Genomic DNA, 20,751 nt, shown 5'->3' on the forward strand with positions numbered 1-20,751 from the left:
TCATTGATTTTAACTCATTCATGAATACATATAATTCATTCATTAATGTTTCATATGCTTCTAAAGAAGGTGAGCCAAAAACTATTGATAAAGCGGTGTATGAAATAAAAGCATCAACGACGAAATTGAATTCGTTAACTTTTGACGGTGATAGTTTCGTTAATGACATAACATCGGGGAAAACAATTTTAACGAAAGAATATTTAAAATCTCATGTTAGTGAGTTCGTTGAAATTGAAAAAGAAGGTGGAATTAAGTTCGATCCACTGAATTTCATTTTCAACTTAGCGAATGCGGGTGTTAGTTTCGCTGAATGGACAACTATACAGAGTGAAATAAATGCAATATGGACGTTTTTGGGGTCAAAAGCGGGAATGGGTGAGCTTGTAAATGCTGCAAGAACATTAGGTGAAACAGGAAATTTTGTAGATGGTTTTAAAAGACTTGTTTCAAATGTTTTAACAAACACAAAGAAATTATTTAGATATACCATACATAACGGACGGATTTTCGAAACAGGTAGCAACAAACCCTCCGGTTATGGCTGCGTTGATGATGGTTAGAGATATAAAACCACGTAACGACGGGAACGAAGAACATGAACAACAGAGCCCAACGGGCTCAGAGCCACATAGTGGCGAGGATACTGGTCGGGTTATTCAAGACATTAAAAACGTGTATCCTGAAGTTATTGATTTATTTAGAGGAGTTAATGATTCAATTTCAAACATTCTATAACCCTCGATGAAGAGAATAAATTAACAGATTATATATTCGTCATTATTGCAGAATTAATGAAGAGAATAAATGAAAAAGGAATTGGTGATATCATTAATGTCAGCGATGTAATGATGAAAAGAAATTTTGACTCATTATTTACAAAACCGAAAACAGAATATAGTCTTTATGACGTAATTACCGAATTAATGAAAAAGATTAATGATAATAAGAGTTCTGGCGGAAGAGTTGAATTAGAAGTGAATGATGTTAATGAGAAATTAGCCGAAAAAGCAGATAAAAACCACGTTCATTATATAACTTCAGACGAACAGATTATAACGGACTACCATGGATATTTAACACGAAGTGATGAAGTGAAGACGGAAGATGTTAATGAAAGAAGATATAAATACATTCGTGCTAAAGGTTATGACATAAGCTGTACTGTACAGTATGACACGGGTAAAGCACCAGAAGCATTTAGTTATAACGATGAAATTTATGCCTCTACTTTCTCTGTTAACGGTGTATTAGTTGAACCAAGATTTACTTTGAGAGTTAAGGCAAAATAACGTTTGAAGATGCTATTAAAAGTAAAGCTGACAAAGTTGAACTCGAAGCAATGAACAAAGTTTTGAAATCTCATAAACACAACATCTCCGATATAAATGAACTTCAAGCTACATTAGACAGTAAAGCCGACAAGAACCATACAAACGAATCCTTCACTACTATTAGAGCAGACGACATAATATTGAACTATACCCTTGGTTCAAGTGCACCATTAGAAAATCCAAGTACAAGCGTAAAAGATACACTAAACTCCTTAAATAACAAATGTATGAACATTGAAGGTCATGCCAGAAACTTTGAAGCATATGAACTACCAGCAATGTTAGATAAGAAAGCTGACAAGAACCATACACATGATTTCTTCACAACTGTTGGTATAGAAAGTATTGAAGGAACGGTTGAAGAAACTGGTGGGGATGCATTATATTGTAAACCTCCTAACTTTCCACAAGGTTTAACATCGGATGACGACATAACGACGATGAGAAACATTAGATGTAAAGATGTTTATGTCATGAAGGATGAAAATAATGTTAAATTCACTGCTCAAGATTTATATGATAAGAAAGCTGACAAGAACCATACACATAAATCCTTCACTACTGTTAGAGCAGACGACATAATATTGAACTTTGATTTGGGTTCAAGTGCACCATTAGAAAATCCAAGTACAAGCGTAAAAGATACTCTTAACAATTTAGATAAGAGTTGCAGGAATACCGAAGATCATGCCAGAAACTTTGAAGCACATGAACTACCAGCAATGTTAGATAAGAAAGCTGACAAAACTTATGTGGATGCAGAACTAACAAAGAAATTTTCGAAACCAGATACAATGACATTTACAACAGAAATTATAAATGGTGAACCATCAACTCCATTTGAATTTGTTAGAGGTCTTCAACCAGATACTTTTGAATTTTTCTTGGATAATTCTATTGAACTAACATTACATTATAAAAGTGGAACAAATGCAACATTTCATCCGGGAGATACATTCCAAATGGTATTTAATGACATAAGTTCTTTAGAATATGTTTATAGAGTTATGAGCATATATGATTTAATATATCCTATAGGAGCTGTTTATACGTCTATGAATCCAATAAATCCAAACACTTTATTTGGTGGTAGATGGTATGAAATAGTTGACAGTTTTCCATTCTACACTAATACGCAGTCAATGAAGATGGGAGGTTCAAAGAAAATAGGTATTGAAAACCTTCCTTCACATATGCATAGGTTCAGTGGAAGAACATCTGTGGAAGGAAACCATTCACATTCAATAACAAAAAGAGGTTATACAAATCTTGCAGCGGGTTCGGATAGACAGGGAATGCATAGATATGATATTTCAACTGACCCAGTAGATTCAAGCACAGGTATTTTCTGTGGAACTGCAGGAAATCATACACATGTTGTAGCTGGTATTACAGACCCAGCAGGTAATGGAAAAGATTATATGCCTCCTTATATAACAATGCACGCTTGGATACGAGTTGGTTAAAATCTTTAACTTTACATAAATGAGCTTGAAAGAAGTATTCGAACAACATCCATGGAGGTCATTTAAGAAGTTCAATGAAGCTGCAAAGAGTTGGGGATTTACTAACAGAGCTGAAGTTAAAAAGTTCTTTGACAAAAATGTTGTACATCAAACAAAAATAAACCCTTACGACTACTTTTTACCAATTTACTCCAACACTCCTGACGCATACCAATTTGACACTCTCATTCAAAGCAGAAAAGGAGGACATAAACCATTCCTCATCTTCATAAATGTTAACACTCGTAAAGCATATGCATATCCAATGAAAAATAAAGGAACTCGTGAAGTGTTAAGAGTTTTACAAAAGTTTGTAGCAGAACATAACCCAAGTATTTTAACATCAGACCAAGACGGTGCATACCTCAGCAACGAAATCACAGAATTTCTCATTAAGCATAACATAACTCACTACACTACTGAAGACCATAACCATAACATACTCGGCATCATAAACCGCTTCATAAGGACTCTCAGAGATTTAAACCAAGAGCGAGACTTTACCGAAGAAACAATGAAACATTTCATCGAAGTTTACAATTCCTCAACACATTCTACAACAGGACATACACCAAATTCAATGACACAACAACAAGAAGAAAAGTATATACAAAAGAAACGAAGCCAAACACAAAATATCAGAAATTCAACACAATTTACCCTCATTCCTGGTACAAAAGTTCGTGTAGTTCTTGACGACAAACCGTTGACAAAGAAACGTTTAAGGTTAAGTAGAAACTATTATATCGTAGACTCTACACAAGGTAATGGATATCTTATAAAAGCTGCTGACGACTCCATAGCATTTTACCCTCGACATAAGTTAGTTGAAAGTAGTAATGGCAAACTTGCTGAAACCATTGACGAAGCAAAGCGAGGAGTGGTTATTGAAATACTTGACTACAACATAAACGATGACACTTATAAAGTAAGATATGAAGGAGGCGTTGAAGATGTTATACCATCTAAGAACTTGAGAGAATCTAAACCAACTCATCTGGGACCATTAGAGCGGGAGTACTGGAAAGATAAAAATAAGCTAGAAAGAATAAGAAAATTCTTCTAAACTTTTTCATTAGATGTAAATCAGACATGAATGAGAACAGTCATGATATCATTAATGGTACCATTTATTTTTGTCATAAATTTACACCAAAAATAATGTTAAGGGTAGAAGGTTAGATCTAACCTCATTTCTAACCTCATTTCTAACCTCTTGAATTTTCATGACTTCTTCGTAAATGTTTTGTCAAGACTTCTTCGTAAATGTTTTTTCACCTCTTTTTTCACCTCTTGAATTTTCATGACTTCTTCGTAAATGTTTTGTCAAGACTTCTTCGTAATGAGTGTAAAGGACCCAAAAATAATGTTAAGGGTAGAAGGTTAGATCTAACCTCATTTCTAACCTCATTTCTAACCTCTTGAATTTTCATGAATTTTCCCGAAATAAAAAATAAAGTTAGTTTTATTTTTTTTATTTTTTTATTTTGTATAAAAGACATGATTTCAACAATCGGCACAACAACAGTTCAAACAACAACAGCACCAAACTCGTTAGTTATGAAACCTACGTCAATGTTGGTAGAGATGAAAAACTTCATTCCTTCTTCATATACTTTCGAAACAAAAATCCAGAAGATAAAGCAGGAACTTTTAACAAGTAATTTAGACTGTACCGCACAGGATGAAACAAATGAACAGTATCTTTATGACATGCAGGACATTATTGACCATTTACCTAAACTACCTGAAATTCAGCAACAAAAACTCGCTATTCCTGAATTCGATGAAATAGAAGTGAAACCAACTGACTCAGTAGAAATAAAGAAGTTCATACGAAAGGTAAATTATGAATTCCTTGGTTTTCATTGCAACCATAAGGTTATGGACAAAGATTGCGATATGGTATATAAGAATGTTTCTGACATATATAAATCCGGGGAGTTTAAGACCTACGACAACTTTGTTTCGTTAGTTGCAGAATGTGTATGGCAGATAAGAGATAAAGATAGAAGAGGTAAGGTATGGAATGAACAGATAAAACCAACTGCTTCAGATTTAAAGAAAACCATTGACGCTTTAGTTGTTTTAGCAGGTAAGGTTTCAGAATATAACGCAAAAATGAACCCGCAATGTTCTAAATGTAAAGCAGCAATTAGGAAATATAACTACTCCGTCAAAGAGATAGAACGTATGCGAAACGACTATGCAGACTTAAAGAAAGAAGTAGAGAAACCAGCAGAAGATAAAATGGACATGTTAGAATTTCTGAACAAAAACTATCCAACAGCAGAAGATTTCCTTCTATCTGACGTCAAGAAGAAATATAAAGAAACCTTCGGCATTGTTAAAACATTCGATGTACTAAAAGAAGAAATAGAGGCTACAAAACTGTTTAGAGTCTCACGAATTCATAACGTTTACCATGTAAAACGCTTATAAAATAACTGGGGTAGAAATGAGGTTAGAAATGAGGTTAGATCTAACCTTCTACCCTAAAATATATTTTTATTGAATTCAGCACAAAATTCTGAGTAAAATGACATATGGCACGTGTCAAACCGTTGAGTTTTCACAAATTTTAAAAATTGCTGCGGAAAGTTCGTCAAAAAAGTGAAGGTTCCCGACGGTTTCAAACCGCCATACTTTACATGAAGATAGTTTACAATGTCAACTAAATATCATGTACGATAGAAACGGTTATGTAAAGTTTACATTTTGTAAAGTTTTGTCCTGATTCAAGACAAGATTTGTATTTTTTCAGAACAAGTCTTGTATTTTTTCAAGACAAATCTTGTCCTGATTCAGAACAAGACTTGCACTTTTTAGTCAGTTTTTCTTGTAAAGTTCTCAAATTTGAGAACAATTGTCCTGATTCAAGACAAGTCTTGTATTTTTTCAGAACAAGTCTTGTATTTTTTCAAGACAAATCTTGTCCTGATTCAGAACAAGACTTGCACTTTTTCAGGAAATCCTATCGTCCAACTTTACAAATGTCACTTTTTCAACATGATTGCATTTTGGTCGGGGAACAACTTTCTCTCAATTTTGCCACTTTTTCTATCGTCGTGTTTTGTCACTTTTCCCTCAGGGTGTGTGTCAGAAAATATCCAAAATCTTTATAGCCTCGTATCTCCTTCAATTCTTGACGGTTTGACATGTATGACACACCATTCAATTCAGAATTATGTGCTGAATCTTATGACCTTCATTTGTTCGACTTCTTTTCACATATGTAACCATGAAATTTTAACATTTCTTTAACACAGAAAAATAAAGTTATTTTATTTTTATTTTATTTTTTTATTTGTATGTAAAGACAGTAATGACAACATCAGAGAACACAACAACTGCTATCGTTCATGAAGTCATAAATGAAGAATACGAATACATACAATATAACAAACAGTTACGTCTCATTCGTTCTGTCAAGACGAATGTATCAAATGCAAAGTATAATGAACGCTCTTCGTTCTACAAAGCAAGCATATCATTGGTTGAAAACCAACAGGCAAAAGAACTTTAGAAAGAATTTCCTCATATGATTGCTTCCCTCGGAAAACCGAGGGAAGAGATTCCGTACGAAAATCGCAAGAATTTGGCTCCTGGTTTGAAAGTTATTATGTTCATAGACTTTTAGTAAATGCTGTAGCAATGTGGGCTTCACCTCGTTATGCTTGTTATATTTTATGATGTTAGATGAACTATATAAAGCAGAAACGTGAGAGATGGAAAAGAAACTTCAAGCAAAAGATGAAGTCATTGAATCCAAAGACAAAAGCATACAGAAAAGAATACCACGTTCAGTACCAAAAGGAAAGGAAAAGAGTATAAGTATATGATTTACGCTGAAGAGATGGAAAATGAAGAAGACAGAGATATGGTTATGTTGCATTTAGTCAGAAGAAACAACAAAAGCTTTTATGACCTTGCTAAGATTTACAAATCTGACAGAAACTGGTTCTATCGTGAAAAATTACCGATTTCAATGACACCGAATGAGCAAATAAAAGAAATTGTCAAAAAATACTCTTCCTCAAACACACTATGACATCAAAGGTTGCACAATACTTACATTCAAAGAAGACTTACCATTACTGAAGGAAAAAATAACAGAATATTTCGATAACTTCAAGGAGGAAGAATGAAGTCACGACAACATTAACGAAGAAGTCACGACAACATTAACGAAGAGAGAATGAGGTGAAAAAACAGTGACATCTCACCTCTTCACCAAAAATAATATTTTGCTTAAATAGCTTCAGGGTCAATTTCTTCAACCATTTCACTTCCTTCGTCAATGTCAATAGAAGCTTCTTCAACCTTTGGTAAGAACTTTTGTATACATCTTTGTTCGTTATTGTTTCAGAGATGAAGAATAATATTTCACATTTATTTCACCCTTCTTATATTCTTTCTGTTCGGAAAGATTTAAAGCAATACTGAAGAAGTCAATGTTGGAGTTCTTTATAATAGTATAATGAGTATCTTTGACATTCACGAAGAAACCCTTTTGTTTCAAAACTACTGCTAACTCTTGTGAAGTATAACGTTTGCGGTCAATGACAATAGCTAATGGTCTGACATACTGACCGAACTTAGATTCTTTCACAAACTTCTTGTTAAAGATAACATTAACGTTTGGCAGAACCATTGAACTCATTCTGATGGCAGTAGCGAGAGCATTGTATGAAAAGAACTTGCAATCTTGCATGTGTTTCATTAAAATAAAAAATATTAAATATATTTTGAAAAATAACTTAAAAAAAAATCTAATCTAATTTTTTCAAAAATATTTTTTTATTTTCCTACTAAAGATGTATCGAAGTTGTCTAAGTTAGAACACTCGGAAATAAAACAACTTCTTACAGAAGCTAATATAGATGTTGCAAAGCATTACGCAACAAACAAAAAAGCACTCGCTGACTTATTAAAGACTATAATGGTGCAATAAGTTATGATAGAATTCATGAGTTCATAAAGCCGCAACGCGGCGAGGACGAAGTCCATGCAATAGCATTTCCTTTAAATGACGTTGCTATTGACTTATATCATAGACGTTCAGTACCTCATGAAGTAAGAAGAGAAATGTTTGACATAACAAATGCGAACGTTGGTGAAACAAGAAGAAGAGACGACACACTGAAACAGAGAAGAGAGATGTTTAAAAGTGCTATAGAACAAGTTCGTAAAGCTAACGATGTCATTCGTTCCATTGACGACAAACCAAAAGAAGGTGAGGATGGTTAAAGAAAGATGAAGAGAATAGGAAGAGAAATGTGAAGTCAGGCAATAGACTCATTGACTTTAACATCGAAGCTTTAGATGAACCAAACAGAGACTACTTACACAAACATTTCGGTAAGTTTTCATGAGACTCTTAGAGAAAATTAAAATAAACTCACAACAGAGATGGATGGTATGTTATAAACTTGGTGGAAAGTATGAATGTTCTACGTTAAACCTCAATAATATTGGAACATTACTACATCAGCTCTTGAAGGAGAACTTTTATATCAGAGATAGAAGCAAATGCGCAGGTATTGTTGAAATGCACTATGACTTCTTCTTGACAAACATAAAGAATCTTACCGAAATAAAGATGTATGATTTAACAGAATATGAAGGCTTAACGATGTCAGATGTAAGAAAGGCAAACCAAAAAAGAGACCATATAGAGATGAAAGCACACTGACAAATGACCAGAAAGCCATTTTGGAAGCTCTTAAGCAAACAGGAACCCAGCACTTATAGAAAGCTTTTGGAAAGATAATGGTGAAAAGAAGTTTTATAAGAAGAGAAGCGGTCAGTTCTGGAAGTATCTTTGCACATTACCTATAAATCTTGAACGCTACCAAATCTTCAATGAACTAACAAAAGAACTGCAACACTTATGACAGAGGACAATTGTTTCGTTTATGCTTGCATTCAGGCTGGAGTAAATGAAGAAACTATTGACCACATGAGAGAAGTCATTCGTGTTAGAGACTTTCCTCAAAGTAAAGTACAAGAAATTTCTGACGCAACAGGTATATCATTTAATGTTACCATTGGTTATTTTCAATGAGTCAAGACATAATGAAATAAAGAGATATATACCAAAAGAATGCGAAACTGTTAGAACTATTGACTTACTTCTTGTTGAAGACCACTACATGCTAAATGAAAGATTACCAATGACAACATACTTCATTCGAAACTATAAAGAAATTCTCAAAGCTTGTGGTGGATGAACATTGAGAAACAGATGAAGATTTATACAAAGAGAGAAGATAAATATGTTGTTCGTTATGATAGAACAACACCGTTATGGGATGTTATGAAAACATTGTGGGAGTGCAAATATTTCGAACCTATTTCTTATGGAGAACTTTTCACATATACTACTGACTTATATAAACAGAACCTTGCACCATTTAAAGATTTGACATATGCTCCAAAGTATTGTGTACAACTGAAGAAGAAAGCAGAGTCAAAGAAGTAAATAAAGCTAAATGTAAATTCATACCTGAGCACGTTTTCTTTGCTGACTTTGAGTGTAGTACGGATGGCTTTCATAAAGCTTTTAACATCTGTTATGACAGTGAAGATGGTTCAGTTAGTGAAAGCATTGGGTCAAAACTGTGCAACAGAATTTTTGGAAAGACTTCCTGACAAGAGTTTAATATATTTCCATAACCTCAGTTATGACATAAACTTCATCTTAAGACACATGACAGAAGTGAAAGGAACTCCCATCATTAAAGGTTCACGAACAATGCAAATAACTGGCTTATATAAAGGACGGGCAATTATTAAAAGACTCTTACAGTGTTATAAATAAGAAGCTTAAACTATTTCCTGCTATGTTTAACTTACAAACAGGACCGAAAGAAGTATTTCCATATAACTACTACAGCAGTGTTTTGTTAGCAAATGACAAACAGAACTGGTGTCATTTCTGAAGCATGTAAGTTTATCCATGTGCAGATACATTTATGAAGAACATAGATTCCATCAAAGGTTGCAGAATAGATGAAAACCACTTCGACTTAGAAAAATATAGCACGTTTTACTGCAAACAAGATGTAAGAATTTTTAAGAGAAGGTTTTGTAAAGTTCCGCAATGACTTATTGAAAGAGTTTGATTTAACGTTTATGACTACGTTAGTATTTGTTCTATTGCTAACAAATTGTTGAGAACAGAGTATACTTCCCGAATGGAAATCTTTATGACCTCTCAAATAAACCAAGAGAATTTATTTCGAGATGCATTCAAGGTGGAAGATGTATGTTGTCAGATAACATGAAACAAAAGAGCAAAAAGAAACTCATTGCTGACTTCGACACTGTTTCATTATATCCTTCAGCTATAGCAAGACTTTATACTTTAGAAGGTATTCCAAAAGTATTGAAGGATGAGATGTTAAGCACAGAGTATCTCATGAGACATTTATTCGATGATGACCAAAAGGAACCCATTGGTGAAAAGTTTATGTCTGGCTTCTTTGTTCTCATTAAGATAACAGAGATTGGTATACCCAGACACTTTCATTTAATAGTTTGCGACCCTGAACTAAATCCAGAACTTAACGTTCCAAGAAGTTCAAACACTTGCTGTCTCATGTATGTTGACCATATAACATTACAAGACCTCATAAAATATCAAGGTGTCAAATGTGAAGTGTTGCAAGGATACTATTACGATGGAAACAGAGATATGAGAATAAGAGATGAAGTAAAGAAGTTGTTTGAGTTAAGGTTAAAGTATAAGAAAGAAGGAAATCCTTTGCAAGAAATTATAAAACTCATTCTGAACAGCATTTATGGCAAAACTATTCTATCTCCTATTGAGTCAAAAATAACCATAGTAAATGACAAAGATGCTATAAGATATGCTATAAGAAATTACAACCATATAGTGAAGTTCGAAGGTTTGGATGGTTCAGATAAAACTATTTTCAAGCTAACGAAAAGCATTTGCAGACACTTTAACTTCTGTCCACTTGGTGTTAATATTCTGTCTATGTCAAAACGTATTATGAATGAAGTATTCTGTACTGCAGAGGACATGGGACTTCAAATCTTCTACCAGGATACCGACAGTATGCACTTATATAATGAAGACATCCCAAAGCTTGCAGCAGAGTTTAAGAAGAGATATGGTCGCGAACTTATAGGAAAGAACCTTGGTCAATTTCATAGCGACTTTGCAGAAATAACACCTGGAAAACAAAGTTTAGCATACAAGTCAATATTTTGTGGAAAGAAGACCTACATAGACTTACTCACTAACGATTTAAATGAAGTTGCATTCCATGCACGTTGTAAAGGTGTAAAACAAGACGTTCTTGCTTTAACCGCTAATGAAATGTTTCCTGAAGCTATACAATGCTATTACAATGAAGATAAGAACATTCACATACCTGTTGGAACATATGACAAAGACTCTGAGTTCAGTTTAATGAAACTTTACAAAGCACTTTATGATGGTCAAGAGATTGCATTCGACTTATGTAAGTCATGTCAACCTTGCTTTGCTGAAAAGTTCAACTTTTCAATAACGACTAAAACAAGCTTTATTCGTAAGTTGAAGTTCTGAGGTCATTTATTTTTGTCAGCAATGAGGTCATTTGTGATAAAAATAAGCCGCTAGCGGCATGGGCGAAGCCTATGTGGTCATTTACAATACAGCTATTGTAGAGTTTAACAATTGTGCTTCAATGTATAAACAATCTTTCCCATCTGGAGGTAAGAACACTGGACATTTATGGTCATGAGTGGAGAACATGTCTATCCAAAACTCACGATTGAAGCCAGTTAATTTATAGTATTTAGGGTTAAGAAGTGGTGAAGTTCTTGTATGACCAATGAACTCATTTTCAACTCCCTTACTTAAGTTTGAATATAATATAGCTTGCTTTCTATCCCAAATGCCTGGTGTTACAATCTTTGAAAATTCATTTTTCCTCGGAAGCATTGCATCATAATTGAAAACATTCTTGAAGTCTTCATTGGGTTCAGAGATTTGAAACCTTATACGTAATGGATTTTCTTTCTTTTTAGCGACTTCATTGAATGGTGAATATATAACAAACTGACAGTCATGAGTTCCATCTTCATTTTCATTAAATTCATAATGAAAGTCTATAAGTTGTGGCTGACTACCTTCTTCTTTCAGTTGTGCAAGAAACTCACGTAAAGGCTGTAAAGTTTGTACTTCAATATTGAACTTTTTCTCGAACATCTCATTAAATGAAATCATACATTGCAACAATGTTGTATCGTCTTTAAAGTATTTGTATATGTGAATGTTTTGGGTGCTTAAAGACTGTTCGTCATTTTCTATCTCGACTTGAAGTATAAAGTCAACCTTTCTGAAAGCACGTGTTATATACATAGATGTTATGCCAATGTACTTCTCTTCATTTATGTTCACAATCCAGTCTGTTGGAAACTTAAACGTTACTCTGTTCCCCTTTATTTTGACGTCAGGGTTTTCACTACTGAACGCAACAGATAAAGGTATTTGTCTATACATTTAGTTCGGATAAAAATAAACCATTTACTCTTTCTTTGCTTCAGCTTCCTTTGCTTTTTGTTCTTCCTTTGCTTTTGCTTCTTCTCTAGCTTTTTTCGCCAGCAAACGTGGGTTCTTTTGTCTTCCAGCAGCTAATGCAGCTAGTTGTTTTTCACTAAGTTTTCTCTTTGGTCTCTCTGGCTTTTGTTCTTGTTTTTGTTCCTTCAGTTCGGATAAAATTTGCTCACGAATTTCTTTCTTCAATGCTTCAACATCTATGACCCCTTGGGTCTTGTCCGTAGGGCTTGTCTGAGTCATTTGATTGCAGATAAAAAACAAAATTAAAACTTTAACCGATGTAAAATGAGCTTGTCAAAATCAGAACGAGAGTCTATTATATTAAATGACGCCAGAGGAATACAACATCCTTTCTATTATGTAAGTCAGAGTAAAGATGGTAAAATATATGTAAGAAAAAGAAAGGTTCCATTAGCGAATACAGAGAGCGACAACATTAAGGTGTATGGCAAGGGTGAAGCCCACGAAGCCCATATAAAACCTTCTGTACAAACTGAGCCACCAAAAGAACAAGAAGAAAAGAAGCCAGATGTACTTTCAATAACGAACCAAGAGCTTATTGCAAAGTTCGTGAATTTCATTGAAAAGCAAACCGAGTCAAAGAACCCTGACCCACCAGTGAAAGAAGTCGAGACAAAAGAGAATGTACAGTTCATTGAAAATGTCAAGAAACAACTTCCACCACGAATACCAAGAAGAAGAGTGAGAATAATGAAGTAAATAGATATTTTTATCTGAAGTAAATACATGCAGAACGAACAGTTAAACGAATTTACTCCAGCAGAGCATATTCATCAGATTCGCTCATATTTCGATATCATAGACAATGCAGTTCAAATTGGTGACACTAATAGAAAATATTCTGACGCAAAGATTCCATCACAACCTGGAACTGCTAAAGATAACACATGGGTAACATTCAATCTCTCACCTCCTGGTGAAAATATGTTGGACCTTTACAATACATTCATTACGTATAAAATGGAAGGTCGATTTATTGTAGATAAAGAAATTGGTTCAGGTTCCAATAAAACAAACCCACCAGGATTTTGGATTGGTTTCGATGACGCTTTCTATGCAGTTGCTGGATATCAAATCCTTGCAAATGGTCGTATCGTATATTCTCAAGACAACGCAAGAGAAGAAGCATATATAACTTCAAACTCACAAACTACCGAACAAATAAAGAAAGTAGATGTTTTCTCAAAGACTCGACATGAAGATGTATGGAGTCATTCGGGAACATGCAGAACAGGACAAATTGTTAGTGGTCCAATTACAGCAGGAAAATCATTTGATTTTAAGCTTCGTTTAAGAATTCCTGTTAGAAGATTCCTTCCATTAGAAGCTATTCGATTTATTCCAGCTTTTGCAGGAAACATTCAGCTTAAAGTAAAGTTCAGTAGCGACGCCTTACAATGCACATCTATATCTGTAAATGATATCATTGCTTTCAATCCAACTCTTAAAGTTGCATTTGCTTCAGATTCAAATCCACCGACAAATAAATTTGTTCCATGGAATGAACCATTCACTATGATAACGAAGGCAGTAGAAGCTAGTGGAACAGTTACTATTACAACTGTAACCCAGCAACTATTTCGAACAAAGATGGATTTTAATGAATGTTTCATTCATCCAAAGTCATTCTCTTTAGACCCTAACATTTATACAGAACTTGTAGAACATTATACAAACGAGGCTTTATGTTTTCCTGTTAAAGTTATGGATTGGATTCCTATGGACGGTTCATTCTCAAAGAATACAGATAGTTCAAGTGCAACATTTACAGCAGCTTATACGCCTATTAATGTTAAAAGTATTTGGGCACTATTTAGAAAGAAAGACAACTATTATGTTAATTTTGAGAACCCTAAGTTTAAATATCTTCAGCTTTCCATGGGAGCTTATGGAAATATGCCTGCAGAACCTGAAAAATCATATGGACCTGTATTTTATGAAATGGTTGCGAACGCCTGCAATACAAACAATGATATGATAGGATTTAATGAAGATGTTATGAGGTCATTGGTGGATGATGGTAGTGTGGAACATAAATGGGATAGTTATGACAACACACATTTCTTATGTGGTTTTCCAACAGAAGTGGACTTTTGCTTCCAGCAAGGTCAAACATCTACTGCTCCAATAACATACAAATTGTCTGTTAAAGGACCTATTGAACTAGCAACTGAAAATGTACCAAAGCCACTTATTGGATTTATGAGGGATTGTTGCTTTGCAATACAAGTAAGACAGTCAGGCATACCAATAATAAGACTTGACGACTATAACTTAGCAGCGGACGACAGTGAGGAATAAAGGATGAACGTTTATTTTTAAAGCTTATAAATGAGTTCTTCATCAAGCTCTCGTGAACCTTCACCATCTGTGAAACAAACTTTACCAAACGATTATGGAGGAGCACCTATTGAATATTTCTTACGAGCTGCACAATGGCAAAGAGCAGTCTCACCAAGGTTAGGTGTTCCACCAGCTCCTGTCAAAAATAGCATTTGGTCAAGTCCTTATATAAGATATGGTCTCCCACTAGGTTTGCTAGCTACAGCAGGAGCAGTTATGATGTTGAAAAAGAAATAAAGCAAATGTTGTAAATAATACTGAAGTAGCTGAAGTTAAACAAACTCCGACACCATCACAAACAACCTTCAATGACTCCTGAACCTATGAAAGTACAAACTCCTGTTTCAAAAGTCAACTCCTAAACCGACTCCAACATTTTAAACCAGAATTTATCCTCAAATAAATCGTAAAACTCCTGCGTTTCCTTACTGAAAAAATAACGTTATTTTTATTTAATATTAAAATTTTTATTTGATTGAAATGACGACTAAAGTCACTGAAGCAATGAAACAAAAATTTTTGGTAGAATACATTAAATCAGGCGGTTCCAGAAGGTTTTTTACGTTCATACTATGAAGGATGGTAGAGTTCAGTTTAGAAAGATAAAGCAACCATTAGATAAAGAAGGTATATTAAGGAAGATTAAACTTCATGAGGACAACATTGCTGAACTTAGGAAGAAGTTAGAAGAGTTGGAGAAAGCAGACGACAGTGAGTTATAAAGCAATGAATTCAACGGGTGAAAAAAGAGATGAAAAAAACAGGTGACATCTCACCACTTCACCTAAATTTATTTTTGTGCTATGTTTTCATACGTGTGAGGGTGGTGATATCATTAATTTTTAAGTTTATTTTTTATTTTACTGAAAATTTTTATTTTGGATGTAAATGACAGAACAAAAGCAACTCATACAAATCGAAAAATATAACAAACATACATTTAAACATTTATTCTTCCTTCCTGAGCATAACATGTTCTTTACACTTCATCCTAGACCAGTTGACTTTTCATTGACTGTGTATAAAGATTGTCATGGTAGTTTTATAAAAACTTATGATGATGAAGGTAAGTTAACAAGACTATGCATTTCAAAACTTGAGAAACTTTATGACTTCAAGTATGACTACAATAGAGTTAACATTGACGATGAAGATATAGAAGAAAATTTATGAGAACGTTTATTTTTTCATTAGTGAGTTCGTTAGTGAGGTGAAATGGTTGGCGGCTTTGTAAATATTTAAGGTTAAGTTAGTTTTTGCGTTCATGTTGTAAAATGTACGTTAACGGTTTTGTAAAGTGTCAAATTCACAAGTATTGGGTAAGGTGGAACGCAGTGCCACCATACCCAAGACTGGTGTACTAACTCACACATCATCTACAACAACATCTAAGATCTATGAAAATTAAATTGTCTGTGACTGGGCCACTCATTACGATATATTGTATTCTGTTTATTCCCTTGGAAGGTCTGTAAAATTGAACTTAAAAGATAAAACGGATTGAAACGAGAAAAATAAGAACTTAAATCGTTACATTTTGAGTCCTTTAAGTGAATTTAGATATTTTGATTATACAGAATTGAAGAAAACTTTGCTAACAAGGTGGTGAAATGAATTCTCGGATTTGATATGTTTCATTGAATAAATGGGCATTATCGTATTTTCTAAAGTTTTCAATATTTATATGACGATAAATTTGGATTTTTAAAATTTTTGACATTTCGTGTTCAATGTACATATTCATGCTTTTCATCTTAACTATTCAAAAGATGACTTCCGAACAAAAACGTCATGCTGACACACTAATATGGAATATATTAAAACATGGGATGAAATATACACTATTGATTCAGAGGAAGAAAGCTCAATAAATATATTATTCTCAGAAATCGAGGATAACTTGATTAATACTGGATATTTTACAGCACAACAGTTAATTAAAAAGATAAAAGAGGTTAGTGAAACACGTTTACGTTATCGTCATGCGTATATAGCGATTATGGAGAAATTGGCTGCAGAATATCATTGCGAAAACTGTTTGAATATCTCATTCCTTTCAAAATACGACAACATCATTAAAAATACCTATAAAGAGGCAATATTAAATGATGACGATAATGCATTATCACAATTTTTGAAAAGTGAAAAACTTAATCTTATTGAATTACTTGAAAATTGTTGTTTAAATGGAGCAGAAAATTGTTTCAAATTATTAAGAAAAAATTTTAAAGTGAAAATCACCAAAAAATGTCTTAAAGATTCATTTATTTGGAACAATAAATATATTATACAAGAATGTTTGAAGGTACAAAAACCTGACGTATCTACATTTGAAGCTGGTATCAGATCTCATGACATGGAAAATTACTATGATTTGTTATCTAATAACTTGGCGGAATATTTCAATCTCAACCCAGCATCAATAGAATTCTGTTGCAAACATCTAAATCTTCAATTATTTATTTTGACTTGGGTTTAGTAATGTCTCCATGTTTTCATATTCGAAATCTTTGCAAATATTTGTATGAGAATGGTGGAAATATCAATTATCAAGGTCCACTTGGATTAACAGCTCTTAGTGTTGCAGTTTATGAAAATCAAACAGATATTGTTAAAGATTTAATTTCATTCGGAATTGATATTGAGAAACCAGATAAAAATATTGGAAATCCTCTTACTGTTGCTGTAATTCTTAACATCACACACAATGAGAGCAGGCTTGTCACGTATATCTTCTGGCATTCTCTGGCGTTCAAAGTTAAGCCACTCGATGAAGAAAATGCAATACAATAAGAATACACTTCTGTTCACCCAGCCTTTTGGCGTAGAAGTAAACCAACAATGTCTTTCGCGCTGGAATACTTTCAGTTCTCTAGGTAGTTCTGCAATACATGGGAGAACAAAGAGAGGTGGGACAGATTTGCCTGTCATTGAGCATCCGCATAAAGCTGTAATGTGCGGAAAGTTTGGAATTCCTTTGGCGATCATATGCTCTATCTCCTCAGGTAATGCAACTTTCTTCTTCTTAAATTTGTTTATGAATGTTTCATCGATACTAAAAATCAACTCCTCTGGAGTACTTTCGATTGTTTCACGATGTTTATCGTAGAATTCTTCGATAATTCTTGGTTCACACGCCATGTATCTTGATTCTTCAATCTCTTGGCATGCCTTAAGCTTGCAATGCAATTGCTGTAAAATATGGTTAACATAAGGTCTCGATACATCATCACCACCAAGAGTATTGATAACTTCTTCTGCAAGAGTAGGACAATTAATCTCAAGAAGGAATCTGTAACCATAATCTATTCTGAGCTCTTTCAACTTGAACGCCTCGTCAATAATGTCAGTTGCTTCTAGAGCTTCACCTTTGTAAGCAGAATCTTCGATAATTTCTTTTAAAGTGAGCTGATCACGCTCGCATAGGTATGGATCTGCACCGCCATGATTCCCTTTTTCCCAGTATAGACCTAATGCAGCTCTTTTAAGTGCAGTAGCAATGAGATTGGATGTTAAAGTTCCGAGATCTGGGTATTCTTCCTCCCATGCAAGCTTAGTTTGACTATATGTCATACCTTCGGCGCGACAATTGATGATAAACTTTTGTTGTCTACCAAGAAATTCGACTGTGAGAAATTCCATTTTTAATTTTAAACGAGCACTTGAGCCACGTTTTATCTGACTTCACCAGCCAAAAAGCCCCTGTACTAAGTGTCATGTTTTTGTTTATTTTAAAGTTTCTGCCATGTAATGGTTTACATTGCAAATTTTTTGAATACTTTACATCACCATAAAATGGCAGTACAAGGCTAGTTTATCGGTACAAGGCTCTTGAAATGACTTTATATTAATATTATGTTTTTCAAAGAATTCTCCAATATATAAACAAGCAGTCAGAACATGTTTTGACTGAGAAATCCTAGAACTATCTATTGATGGATTTAAATTAGATCTTAAATGTTTGAAAGGGAAAATTGATTCATTTTGCAGTTCAGGAGGAATTTGGCCAAAAATACTGTCAATTGTCAATTTAACTAATTCCGGATTAGTTTTTACGAATATCAAAATAACTCTTGCAAGCGATTCAATCTTATTCCTTTCTCGATTACAACTCTCTTTATCCATCAATCATCAGACAGTACAATATTTGTTTTACAACCAAAACAGTGCTGTCCTTCCAAAGATCATGGCTGAATTATTGAACAAGTGAAGTCAAGAAAGGCATAAAAGAAAAAGGAGATGCACAGTTCAAAGTTACTCAACAGATTGAAGAACTTGAGAACAAAATCAAGGCTGGAAAAGATTCGGTTGGAAACAAGAATCAGCTTGAAGCTCTCAAGAAGAAATTGGACAATTTAGAAACAGAATTAAGATCATTGAACATCAAGCAGTTGGCTGTCAAGATTTTGGCAAACTCAATGTACGGTTATTAGGTTACAAAGGATCTCGATTCCCTGCTATAAAATTGGCTGAAGAAATTACAAAAAAGGAAGAGAAACTCTTCATGCTGTTATTGACATTGTCGAGCATTTCCAAATGATATTACTCTACATAGTTTACAAAAACAATTAAAAACGAAGTAGTTGTTAAAAGGAATTGTTAGATGATCCAATTGAGAGGATATTAAAATGAAAATGATAATTATCGTTTGATATCATTCACCTATTAAAAAAATTAAATATAAAAATAGATAGTATTATAAAGTTTATAAAAACAATAATATTATATAAACAATAATAATAAAAAATAATATAAGTTGTTATTTCTGTTTGATAGAATATAGGATGTGATCATGCATAAGATCTTCGTTTGAAATGTCTGGAATGAATAATTCTCGAAAACATGTTCTTGAATATGGATAACAATGACTTGCTTCTGATTTACAAATCTTGATGTTAATCATACCTCCAATTGGAACTTTAAATGATCCGGTGATGAAGATAAGAAGATCTCGTTTATCGGATGAACTAAGACGATTGTGAACAACATTCCAGAAACATTTAACACAATGACTTTCTCGATTAATTTGATCATATTCAGTCAAATTTTCAAGTTCATCGAAATCTATAAAATCGCCTTCTATCAATCGCTGTAACTCTTCTGGATACAAACATTCTAATTTGAAATTATTGGTCATAGTTTTGAATCCTTTAAGAAAACTTTCGAAATGGGTGTTGAATTTTTTGATCAATTCTTCTTCTTTATATGAATTATATTCATTATTTATAGAATAATTTTCAATATCTCCTGAAAATTCTTCTGTTTTATCTTCATTATCTGAGCTATATTCTATTGATGATATATTATTTCGTTCTGGTTCATTTATGAATTCTTGAGGAATTTGATCAGAGTCTTCATACTCTGATGATGTGCTGTTTTCTTCAAAGTCTTCGTGACAAATTTGATTAGCTTTGTGAGAAGGAAGATTAATAAAAGATGATAAGTCTTCATATGTGAATTCATATTCAGGATTCAGAAGTTTCTTATAAAATGGTGGAGGAAATGAAAAACTCAGGGGCCAATGATTGATAATCATGCATCCAAATATTGTTCCAATGACTTCAATCATTTTGTAATCATTGAAATCTTCATTGAACCAGTAATATTTGTTTAAACATTCTTTGAAGATTGGTGTTTCTTTTGATATTGAATCAATCTCAACATTTCTAAAGAATTCTCTTTGTAATCCTCCTGCATCAATCTCTCCTGAACAATCTCTTACAACTAATGGGAGTTTGAGTTTCCAATTAAAATTGTCTGGATCAAAAATAGTTTGAACTGTTTTCATAATATTCTCATTTCTTAAATCAACTTCAATTTCGAATGTCTGTTGTTCTTTATTAAATTGTTCCTTTCTAATTGCTTCATTGATGTATCTCATCTTTGCTTCTTCGGTGAACATCCATGGATAATCAGTCATATATTTTGAAAAAGCATTGTAATCTTGTTCAGGATCTAAACTCTTGCTAAA

The 20,751-nt window shown here is 33.5% G+C and overlaps 9 protein-coding genes and 2 pseudogenes across 11 annotated transcripts, besides 1 other annotated feature; 7 read left to right on the plus strand and 4 right to left on the minus strand.

Annotated features, from left to right (window-relative positions):
• Window positions 1-16,146: part of a mobile genetic element that runs on past the window's edge.
• Window positions 1,808-2,800, plus strand: TVAGG3_0507550 (ATP binding; the record flags this gene model as incomplete). Its single annotated transcript, XM_051236825.1, has 1 exon — window positions 1,808-2,800. One exon carries the CDS (start codon window positions 1,808-1,810, stop codon window positions 2,798-2,800), a length of 993 nt encoding a protein of 330 aa, XP_051094649.1.
• TVAGG3_0507560 (organellar and viral DNA polymerase type B) lies at window positions 4,340-5,281 on the plus strand (the record flags this gene model as incomplete). The annotated part of the gene is made up of 1 exon (XM_051236826.1): window positions 4,340-5,281. The coding sequence occupies one exon, from the start codon at window positions 4,340-4,342 to the stop codon at window positions 5,279-5,281; it is 942 nt and encodes a 313-aa protein (XP_051094650.1).
• TVAGG3_0507570 lies at window positions 6,165-6,890 on the plus strand (annotated as a pseudogene). Its single transcript has one exon. A coding segment is annotated over exon 1 (726 nt).
• TVAGG3_0507580 lies at window positions 9,552-11,417 on the plus strand (annotated as a pseudogene). The gene has a single exon. A coding segment is annotated over exon 1 (1,866 nt).
• Window positions 11,502-12,359, minus strand: TVAGG3_0507590 (uncharacterized protein; the record flags this gene model as incomplete). Its single annotated transcript, XM_051236827.1, has 1 exon — window positions 11,502-12,359. One exon carries the CDS (start codon window positions 12,357-12,359, stop codon window positions 11,502-11,504), a length of 858 nt encoding a protein of 285 aa, XP_051094651.1.
• On the minus strand, window positions 12,384-12,656 carry TVAGG3_0507600 (uncharacterized protein; the record flags this gene model as incomplete). Its single annotated transcript, XM_051236828.1, has 1 exon — window positions 12,384-12,656. One exon carries the CDS (start codon window positions 12,654-12,656, stop codon window positions 12,384-12,386), a length of 273 nt encoding a protein of 90 aa, XP_051094652.1.
• TVAGG3_0507610 (uncharacterized protein) lies at window positions 12,702-13,136 on the plus strand (the record flags this gene model as incomplete). The annotated part of the gene is made up of 1 exon (XM_051236829.1): window positions 12,702-13,136. The coding sequence occupies one exon, from the start codon at window positions 12,702-12,704 to the stop codon at window positions 13,134-13,136; it is 435 nt and encodes a 144-aa protein (XP_051094653.1).
• On the plus strand, window positions 14,316-14,738 carry TVAGG3_0507620 (uncharacterized protein; the record flags this gene model as incomplete). Its single annotated transcript, XM_051236830.1, has 1 exon — window positions 14,316-14,738. One exon carries the CDS (start codon window positions 14,316-14,318, stop codon window positions 14,736-14,738), a length of 423 nt encoding a protein of 140 aa, XP_051094654.1.
• Window positions 16,147-16,587: 441 nt separating the features above from the next.
• Window positions 16,588-17,259, plus strand: TVAGG3_0507630 (protein ubiquitination; the record flags this gene model as incomplete). The annotated part of the gene is made up of 1 exon (XM_001324886.1): window positions 16,588-17,259. One exon carries the CDS (start codon window positions 16,588-16,590, stop codon window positions 17,257-17,259), a length of 672 nt encoding a protein of 223 aa, XP_001324921.1.
• A 146-nt stretch (window positions 17,260-17,405) lies between these two features.
• On the minus strand, window positions 17,406-18,422 carry TVAGG3_0507640 (DDE endonuclease family; the record flags this gene model as incomplete). Its single annotated transcript, XM_001324885.1, has 1 exon — window positions 17,406-18,422. One exon carries the CDS (start codon window positions 18,420-18,422, stop codon window positions 17,406-17,408), a length of 1,017 nt encoding a protein of 338 aa, XP_001324920.1.
• A 1,117-nt stretch (window positions 18,423-19,539) lies between these two features.
• TVAGG3_0507650 (ubiquitin-protein transferase protein) lies at window positions 19,540-20,700 on the minus strand (the record flags this gene model as incomplete). The annotated part of the gene is made up of 1 exon (XM_001324884.1): window positions 19,540-20,700. The coding sequence occupies one exon, from the start codon at window positions 20,698-20,700 to the stop codon at window positions 19,540-19,542; it is 1,161 nt and encodes a 386-aa protein (XP_001324919.1).
• Window positions 20,701-20,751: the final 51 nt, after the last annotated feature.

This window comes from Trichomonas vaginalis, chromosome II (assembly GCF_026262505.1).
Source record: "Trichomonas vaginalis G3 chromosome II, whole genome shotgun sequence".
NCBI classification, from domain to species: Eukaryota; Parabasalia; order Trichomonadida; family Trichomonadidae; genus Trichomonas; species Trichomonas vaginalis.